At 39.6% G+C, this 10,523-nt stretch overlaps 1 protein-coding gene across 1 annotated transcript in view; it reads right to left on the bottom strand.

Annotated features, from left to right (window-relative positions):
• EML4 (echinoderm microtubule associated protein like 4) overlaps positions 1–10,523 on the bottom strand; it is a 197,411-nt gene that overhangs the window by 19,291 nt on the left and 167,597 nt on the right. Inside the window, exons 9-13 of the mRNA XM_015416014.1 lie at positions 8,570–8,719; positions 7,613–7,682; positions 5,603–5,713; positions 2,680–2,775; positions 89–223 (exon numbers count right to left, since the gene is read on the bottom strand). Of these exons, the coding sequence (XP_015271500.1) occupies positions 89–223; positions 2,680–2,775; positions 5,603–5,713; positions 7,613–7,682; positions 8,570–8,719 (562 nt within the window). The remainder of the gene's footprint in view (positions 1–88; positions 224–2,679; positions 2,776–5,602; positions 5,714–7,612; positions 7,683–8,569; positions 8,720–10,523) is intronic.

Raw genomic sequence — 10,523 nt, 5'->3', positions numbered from 1 at the left:
CTCTTCATGGTCCTCAGCCAGTGCGGAAAAACTCATATTCTCTCTAATTCGAGAAATTTAATAAAGCTTTGAATTTTAAGGTTATTACCCCAAATATTCCTTGCTTTCTTGCTAAAGAATTGCCATTCCAAGTCCAGAAAAAGATATGAGATTTTCCTGATGTTATAATTGTGTCTTTATCTGTTGGATGGAATGCTACTGCAAGCACAACTTCATTTGTAGTCTGCAGAAAGAAAAGGGGAAATCTTTATATTAATATTCCTGTTTGTGTAGAAAAACAGAGAATGTGCTATACATAGGATACTATGAATGCTATTAAATACATCTCTTAATGACAACGCATTTGGACCACAAACTATGGTCCAGTCATCCGATCCTTTGGCATAGGCATGCTTGTTATCACATGGAAAAAGCAACAAATGAAATTATGGTACTTGGAGGTTTTACCATGGTTTAGAGTAACTACAAGAATTAAAAATGCTGCAGTTTATTTTCATACTTTGAGTTCACAAGGCATTGACTCAGTGGCACAATTTGTACGGTTTAGAAAAACATAGCCTGAAATGAATTGGTTCTAAGATCTAGAATGTGGTGGACAGTATTTCAATACAATTTGATACAGTTCGGTGAATACATGTGTACTGTCATATACACTTCAGAAAATATTCAAGACAGCTGCAGCCAGTGCAGCACTGAGAGTGTTTGACTAGGGGCTGGAGACCCAGGTTCAAATGGCCCACTGACACTGGGTGACCCTGGGCCTAGCTTACTATGCAGGGTTATGGAGAGGATAATATGAGGAAGAGAAGAACTATGTACACTACTCTAAGCTCCTTGGAAGACAGGTGAGATGAAAATGTGATATAAGATAGCCTGACACTGAGGCTGCGATCACAAACACTAAATAATCCACTTTCAATGCACTTTCCAACTGGATTTTACTGTGTGAACTGGCAAAATCCAGTTGGAAAGTGCACTGAAAGTGGATTATTTAGTTTGTGATCGCAGCCTGAGAATGTAACAAGGAATTGGTACATGATATGACAGCACTGAAGGTAGGTTCTCATGTTTAATAAGTTTCATTATTATAATCAGGGGTCATTTCGTAGAAAAAGAGCTAGGGGAACTCATTAGCATAACTCATTAGCATATGCCACACCCCCTGACATCACCGGAAGTGTGTCATAAGGCCACACCCCCTGACATCACCAAGCATAAGTCAGGTTCTAAAAATGCAATTAAAATAAAAGTTAAGCAAGGGAAGCCAGAAGGTTATTCTTGTTTACATTCAATTTCTACACAAATGTAGAAAACTCATAATTCAGGCCAAGAGGGTTCACTGAATCAATCAAGTACTCTAACCCCAAGACTATTCAGCACCTGAAATTTTGAGATATCTTCTTGATTACTGCCTCCAAATTAAGGAGGAGAAACACATAATTTAGGGCATCTGCTCTGCAGAAAACTGATGAAACCATATTTCCAGTTAAAGGTATATTTTTTTCTAAAGCTGATCACTGAATGATTCTCTTATTAATTTTAAAATCCTTCAAGTTTCCAATAAGAATGTATAAAATTACCTAATGGGACACCATTTTTAGGCTATCATGAGCCACCTAACCAGTAGTTCAGTATAAAATACTAAGGGCTCAGTGTATTCAATAATTCTATGCAGGCCCCAAATTCAACGTAATAAAAAACCTAAGGTTCCATTCAGCACAGTATCTGTCCTTTTAAGTTTAATAAAACAAATTAACCAATTTTGTGTAATAAATAGAAATTGCAGAAATTAGTATTTTTGGCTCAACACAATAATGAACTTAATTAAATACAGACTGACTGAAACTATCACAATAAAGAGGCTGCCTGTAGCTGCACTGGTTCAAAGAAAAATTCAGTCTCAAAAGCCATGTAGTACCTCATATAACAATGGGGTGTAGTACCTCATATAACAGAGTGCTGTGTGAAAGCTATGAGGCAGTTCTAATACTGCTTTCATTGGGATTCCCATGCTGGAGTATCCTGGGAAGACTCTTCTAGTTCAGTTCTAAATTGAGGTTTGTATGGGGGGGTGGGGGGAGAACAGCATTCAACTTTCAAGTTCTCTTGAAGTCTTCACCAGGCCTTAAGGTAAACAACTTTTCCATTCCCCAACCTTTTTGTTGTTATAGTAACATCCATCCAGATGACAAGTTCTAGAGACCTTGAAAGGTTGCACACTTTGGTTAACCCTAATAAAGAAGATATTATGCTGCTTTTGTTTTTGGACATGACAATAAAGAGGCTTTTCCAAGGTGTCTTGTAAACATGCACATACCACAAGGGAGCTAGTATAGTGCAGAAGGAAAGATAATGAGCTGCGATTCAGGAGGCCCCTGGCTCAAATTCTACCACTGCATCCTAGTTAAGATTCCCAGGTAATGACAAAGAAATAAACCTATTAGTGAATGTATTTGCATTTGGATTGGCCTATACATATTAAACTGAAGAATTCAGGATTCAGTCTTGGCATGCCATATGGATGGGTAGGTGAGAACATGAACCTGGCAATTAGCCAGGACCGTGCTTATCACAAACCAAGTCTGAATTTCACGATGGTGTATCTATAAGAACCAAGTCACATGGATTCATAGATTTAAGATGGATTTGCTGTGACCAGAAATGAACACCACTATTTACCTTTATTTCCGCTACTTTTGATTTCTTCTGCCAATCCCAGACAGTCAGCATGTGCTCATTAGAATCGTCTATCACACACAAATGCATACCTGAATCCTTCAAAAAGAAAAGCAACATAGTAATTTTATATCACCTTTACATGTAAAGGTAAGTATATCAGACAGAATGAAAAGTGAGATGTGTACTTAAAGGTATACGAATCTTCTCCTGTTCTTTGGACAGCATCCTAATCTAGAATACAGACAATACCCCACTGGTTCAATATTTAAACTACATTGTATCTATATTTAAAGGTCAAATAACCAGGGGTAGGAGCAGGCCTAGGTTCACTTGCTTTCCCTCCTGGACAGAGGCCAAATTTATATATGATACTGGAGGGTAAGGAAAAAATGTATTTAAGTGCAGCATTTGGTGCCTCCAGTTTCAGATGTAAACAGAGCCCATGACCATTATGCACGCAGCATTAGCACACCAGCAGAGCACCTTGCTCAACAGCTGCATGTGGGATGCTCCATTTAAGTAAGATGCCAAGTGCATGGGATGTAGGATGGGTAACATTATTATGCCTGCCTAGCATCACGGACAACCTTCAACGCGAACTTGAAACTTCAGTGCCTATGTGAGTATGTCTCATTCATGCACTGTATCTGATGTGAGAACTGTATGCTTAGGTTCTGGTTCACAAATGGTCTATGAATGGTGAATGAAGGTGTGTCAATATGAGGGCTGCTCCAGCACCTGTCAAGCGATAACCAATGCACCTGAACTCTATATGGAGCAACCTTAGCCTGATAATAATGTCACGTCTAAGTGTGCATCTGCACAACAATTTTCTATGCTGGAAGAGGAAGCATGAAATTATACAGATGGGAGCAAGAAAATATGGTTTATGAGAACTCTGCAGCAGCTCTGTTCATTTGTTCTTCAGAATGGCACCACTGCTGAGCCCTCTCCTCAGATCTTCAATAGGAGTAGCCAGGAAGATTAGAATGTAGAGAAAGGAGGAATAACACAAACCATTTTAGCTTGCCCACCTCCAGTCCCCACAAGCTGCTTATATACCCCACCACCCTAATTCACAGCAAATTGTAAGAAAAAAAGCACTGGTACCATATCTCATTTGGAACACTATACTGGAAATACATACTACTATCTGCAAGCCTCCAATTAAATTCTTTCTCTTTCTCTCAGTCACATTTCTTTTTCTCATTCATAATTGTAAATAATGTAAAAGTTATTTTCTTGCCATAGAACTAATTGAAGAAGGAGCACCAAAAGTTTCAGAAAACTTTATGATTCAGAAAACTTTATGATGGGATGGTAAAGTGGGAAAATTAAGACCTGGGCAAATGGCATGTGGTGAAACAGCACAATGACTGCCACAGTGCTAGCCAGAGGTGAGCTCAAAACACCTGAAAACACTATTTCAGTCCTCAGATCATCTAAATTGCCCATGAAATAAATGTGGTTCCAGTTAGGCCTAGGGTAAATGATATGCCCAGTGTTAGAAATGCTGGAATGTCTGATCTAAAGCCAATTATATATTTTCTCTTTTGACTGGATTTTTGCCCACTATTATCATACTCCTGAGTATATTCACGAAGCCTAAGGTGTGGGATCTATCGGCTGATGTAGCAAAAAAAAAAAAAAGGTTATTCAAACCAGGATAGCAGGAGAAATTATGTGTGTGTGTATATATATATATATTTGCTATTCTACTCAATCACAAACTAACCTGACAACTTTAAGCAGAAGATCATTTAACTGCCACCACCATGTACTTATAAAAACAAATGTTTATACTACAAACACTGCTGGCTCTAGCTTATGACCAATGAGACATGACAGTTGCTATATAAAGATAAGGATGGGGCTATCTACTTCTGAAATGGACAGAAGCTCAAAGCGAGGGCTTTTATTGTTTCCTGTTCTAGGACAGCACTCAAGCCCAACATCACAGAGAGAAAATTAATCCTTTGTTTCAGAACTTGCCAAAATTAGTCTTCTTGAACTTCCCTTAGGAGAAACAAATCTTTCAACATGTGTTGAAACTAAAATACAATTCATTTCTATTTTAGGAATCTGGTGTAGACTTCATGGTGCTCTTACAGTAACTTTGCTGTTCTTCTCCTGTTTATTTGACGCAACAGAGAGATATCTACTCCCTAGAGAATCAAGTTCTAAAAGAGAAGATCTACTTATTGCTATACCTCTCACTACAGAATTGTTGGTGCATCTGTTTACAGGATCTGTCAGACCAAGAATTATATCTTGGATCCAGAGGACTTTGAGAAGAACAAAACTTTGCTCCCTCTTCCTTCTTGTTTCATTTTACACTTCCTCCCTCCCGCACAAAGTCAGGAAAGGGGGAAACCTCAATGACACTGCAGAATGAGGAACTGGTTGTAAATAGTGCTCTCCTGCTTGCACAAGGCACAGAGTGTATAAAAAGGACCGCCAAAGTTCCTGTGCTACTGTGCTGCAGCACTGCATTATACCAAAGTTTTGAGCCAGGATATTAAGCCTGTGTCAGAAGACTGCATGACAAATAGCTACCAGAGGCAGATAGGGAGGAGGTCCGTTCAATCAAAGCTGTCATGGGTCTGGTGCAACATTCACAACAAACAATAAGGTGCAGAAGCTGGCAGTGAGAAATCCTAACAGGACATGGGCTCCAGGTACTTGGGCACAGCTCTCTGTATGCAGTGGGAAATATACCACTGGATACTGCTGCAAAACACTTGGGCATAACCTATCCTGTGAACCCTTGCAGCTACTTCCACTGGCATCACCAAACAGATGCCCTACATAACATACACACACACACACTTGCTAAAACACCAAAAATAACACAAAGACTTAGATAGAGGTGTTTGCTTCTGCCTTAAAGTTCCAGGTTTTCGGTAAATAAAATTTTCCTTACCGCCTTTGAGAAATCCAGACATCCTACTCCACGCTCGAAAGTCCCAAGGCCAATAATTTGCAGAGTCATCAGGCTCACCGAATCCCACACTCTTACATGGGGATGTAAAAGCTAAGTAAAAGCAATTTGATATAAAAGGTTACTGAAGAACAAGGCCACGTGTAGAATTCATCCCGTGCTAAGCAGATAATTTTTAATTGAGTTGGAAAACTTATAATTTACTTCTGTAACATAAAATATTGACTGAGGTGAAGAACAATAAAGGCAATCTAATACCTGAGTCCCACTCCTCTGCCCCCGACTGCTGGAGATTGGATTTATACCCCGCCCTTCACTACCCAAAGGAGTCTAAGAGTGGCTTACAATCACTTTCCCTTCCCCTCTCCACAACAGACACCCTGTGAGGAAGGTGGGGCTGAGAGAGCTTTCTTGAGAACTGAATTTATGACTGACTGACCCAAGGTCACACCAGCAGCTGCATATGGAGGAGTGGGGAATCAAACCTGGTTCTCCCAGATTAGAGTCTGTGCTCTTAACCACTACACAAAACTGGCTCACTAGGAGGAGAAGCCAGGGCAGGAGACTATGCCTGATAATGTAGGGACAACCACACTGGCACAATTTGCATGTAATGACATTACAGGGGTTAGCTTTCCACATTCTCAGACCTGTGCCTCAACTTCCCTCCTCCAATGTATGTGGCCAAAATAAATATTTTTTTCTGGCACACCACATTTTGTTTCATCCAAGCATCTCTAACCCAGGATGCCTAATCTAGTTCTTACTGGTTTGGAGGGAAGGAAAGAAAATGTGAGATTTACACAACAACAAACTCTGGGTTTACCACCAAAGCAGAAGGAATGAAGGAGAACACAGGGCTTTCTAAGACTCATACCTGTAATGACAAATCACGGTCTATAAAAGTGGTTTTATTCTTAGGATTCCCCCCCCACACACACACACACAAGTTGTTTTAACTTTGGGGGTTATAAAATTTATTTGAAGAGAAAACAGAGATGATTTTGACTAGTACTGAATCAGAGCACTGGATCTCCCTTACTACAGTTCTACTGCTGACTCGGTGCAGAGAAATGTCATCAAACTGTACTCCTGGGAACTGTGGGGCTCCTTGAATATTTGTTAGGGGCTACTCAGTGAAAATATCAGTAATAGCAGAAAGTCTCTCATAAAAAGATGGGTTGCTCGCCTCTGGACTACCCATCTCCCTCCTGCAGAGGGGGAATGCTGGACTGCTATCATACACAGGCATTCCTGGTAGACATTCCAAAGCTTCTCAGCACATAAATTGTTCCGGAAAGGGATCCCCTGAAGACAAAAATTTCATAAACCCTTGATGTTGCCTCCCCGTGGCACAATTCCACTGGAATTATATTCAGGCTAAAACCAGTTTAATTTCAAACAGCGCAGCACAGACTTAATAAAAGAAAACAGGGATAAGCCACACACAAAGGTAATGAAAAGGACACTGGAAGCAACAGTTATTTGAGTGAAGGTTATATCAATCAATAACAAGCAAATAAAGACAACCTTATACTGTGCTATGAATTAATCAAATGTGACCCCGGCAGGCAATGTCACAGCCAAATGCCACTGTTAAGGCTTACCATCCATATCAACTTAGCAGAGATGACATGGTAATTTAATTGCTACAGCTAGCCCAGTTTTCACAGCTACACACAAGCATATTTATAAGTACTCTGACTTCAGTGGATCAGCAGTGTTGTCTGCCAAAGGTGCTAGGCCTTGCCTAGACTTAAGGTCATATTTCCTTTTTTTCAAGGCATAAAAGCACATGGATGGTGACAGTTCTACTTAGAGTCACTTTTTTTGTGCGTGTGTGGGGAGCCTCCCTAAAATAAATTTTCAAGACCCATGGTCCTTTACAGATGTCTGTGAGAAATATGCAGCATATGACTCAAGATAACAAGGTATGCATGAAGTCATGCTCTTCCAATTAGGCACAAACCAGTGAGACAGTTTTCAACTTACTCTTCCATCTTTATCCACTCCTGCCAGCTGTCCAGTAGCAATCCTGATTTTGTCGGGATGAACAGCAAGGCTAAAAAATAATGCCAAAACATTGATTTATTCACTGGGAACCATGATCAAGGCGATAGTTTGCTTGTAGACACACTCTTCACCAAAACTGCCCATAGATAGATACAAAGAAATAATAGCAATATTTTAAATGTTGTACTTACCTTGGTTAAAGGTTTAAAAGAGTTATATTGTTATAATAACTTGGTAGATAAGCTTGACAAATACAAGCTATGAATAGTTATTGTCATATTTATATACCTCACTTTCCCATTACTGGCTTACACTGTATTTAAGAGACGCAATACTGTATTTGTTTATTCCTTATTGCGTTTGTGGATTGTTGTTGTATAGTTTAAAATTTAAAAATAAATTTTAAGAAAACAAAACTGCCCATTACGAAATGGGGACAGGAGGGGTACCATACATAATTATACATTTCTGTTGGGCTTTTAGAAGGCTAATTCTCGTGTGTGGTATTGTATCTGGCATACCCTGCATCAGTTTTGTGATGAAACAGAGAATCTGCATGGCTCTACATAGATTGCAAGTTTCAGCTGCAAACAGCCACATTAGGTCTCCCAGGTGGTTTTTTTTTTCCACCCTTGTACTGGGAAGATGGTCATGCACATATGTGATGTCACAGTCCTGTCAGTATCAGCAAAGTAACTAATTTGCAGCAGCAAACAGCTTGAATTCTTTCTCAGATAATAACAGAATACCACTATGGGGTGGGGAATCCTTCAAGATGGTGATTTTGGATATCCATATGAAGTAATTCTTCTCTTCCCAACCCCACCCAGAGACATGTTGTTTTACTCCAGATTGACAACTGTCTGCATTAACGTTTGCTGCATGCTACCATTGTGAGCATTCAGTACAAAAATCATTATGGAAGCAGAGACTAACCATTTAACACAATCTGTATGTCCCAAGTAGTGCCGCTGAGTCCGCTCTTCATAGTTGAACAGTACTACAATAGACGCTATGAAATACACTATTTCTCCAGTAGGCAGGAGGTAAACATTGGCTCGACAATCTCTTCCACGATAACCATATCTTTTTAAAGCAAAAAGGTCAAGGATTTTAAAATTAATTTTGCAAAGCCATACTGTGGAGGTCACATCTCTCTTAAGTTGCCTCTGACTCTATGCACCGTGCACTAGATTTCTGAACTCTAAGGCTATTTTCCTTTTCTTCTCCTTTCAAGTTAAGCAAGGCATGTGAGAAAGACCAGGAAATGTTCTGTGAGATATGCATCCATGTCTACAAGTAAGCATCTGGAGAGTAGACCAAAGGATGAAGTATAAAAGAAGTGTCAGTTTGTAAACTCAAAATAAGAAGTTTTCATTAGGTAATAATAGAAGGCACAGCACTACCGTAACCTATTTTGCAGCCCCAGAATTGCATCAGACAGCAGGCCTTCCCATTGCTGCATTCCTGAGAGGAAGTGTATCGGTTCCATTTGGCCTTTTAAAAGAAGTGTGTGAAAATTCCAAAGGCTCCTCGCAAGGCGGCAAGATACATCTAAGCAGACCCAGAATACTGCAAACATCTTTAAGTTTCTGAAGAAGAAAACTAACTTTGCCGCTAGGGCTGGACTTCAGAATTCCTGAACAACAGGAACAAGCACAATAGAAGTAAAGTAGTCCCAAGGCAGCCCTAACCCTGGTTAGAAGACTGGGAGTACTTTGTGGGCTGGCACATTCCTCCCTGCTCCCCCTGGCCATGCCAACGTCCCATCCGTTTATTTATTTTTTATTTGCATATGCACAGGCCCTTGAGCTGGTTGCAGCTAGGCCAAAATCACCATTCGTGACCATGATGGGAACTGGTTTGTTGCTTTTGAAAATGAAAGGAAGAGGGACGTTTGTGTGTACAAGGAGAAGATGGCACAAGGCCAGCGAGGGCTCTTGGTTTCCTAGCTATAGTGACATTCACAAAGGCCTCCTTTACTGTTGTTTCCACTGTTGGGAAGAATAAACTGGGATCCAATCCCAGTTGAAAAATCTCATTAGGCTATTAGGCAATGTTATGTTTTTTATGTTTTTTATTTTCTACATACATCCCACAAAACTACACATTAACTAAAATTACAGCTGATATATGCTAATAATTGATATCTTAAGTCAAAGGTTTTCTCTTATTCAAGTTAAGAATGAAAATTCTATTCTGTTATTTCGATATGCAAAAAATTAAAATAATTGACAATGCAAGATTATATAATGTAGTATAAACATTTCTTCTAAAGTTTAAGCTATTTTCTGCCTTTCCTTCCTGTTCTTGCTTTTATCGTCTCGGGGTGGTTTGGGTGCCGCCGCTCCCATTTCTGATTCAGATTCTACTTCTGAGCTGCCATCTGCAGATGTTTCGTGACTTTCCAAGCCAAGCAAACTGTACAGTTCTCCTTTTTCTTCTTCCTCTGTGTTCTTTGTATCCTTTTTGGGTTCCTGATATCTTTTCAAAAACTGCTTCACTTTGGTAAAAGAGTCAATCTTTTCTTTTTTGCCCTTGTAGTTGAACATCAAGCCTTCAGGTAGTATCCATCAGTAGGTAGTGGTATTTTCCCATACACAGATGGTTAAATTCTTGTGTAGTTTTCTCTTCTTCCTTATCTCAAATGGAATGTCTTTTAGTATTCTGATGTCTTCTTCTTTGATTTTCAGTGTAGTCCCAGATGTTGCTTTCAATATTGCATCTCTTATAGATCTCTTAGAGAATCTGACATATATTTCACCAGGCAGGTTTTTTTCTTAATAAATTCTGAATATGTCCAGTAGATCATAGCCATTTCGCTTTGTAATACTTCCGTCTTTATGCCTGTCACTGGTGCAAGCACTTCACTAAGGATTTCTTTCAGATT

Source organism: Gekko japonicus, unplaced genomic scaffold (assembly GCF_001447785.1).
Source record: "Gekko japonicus isolate JY-2015 unplaced genomic scaffold, Gekko_japonicus_V1.1 scaffold159, whole genome shotgun sequence".
In the NCBI taxonomy this organism is placed as follows: domain Eukaryota; kingdom Metazoa; phylum Chordata; class Lepidosauria; order Squamata; family Gekkonidae; genus Gekko; species Gekko japonicus.
Note: the sequence above shows the minus strand (reverse complement) of the source record. Positions and strands in the feature narration are given on the sequence as shown.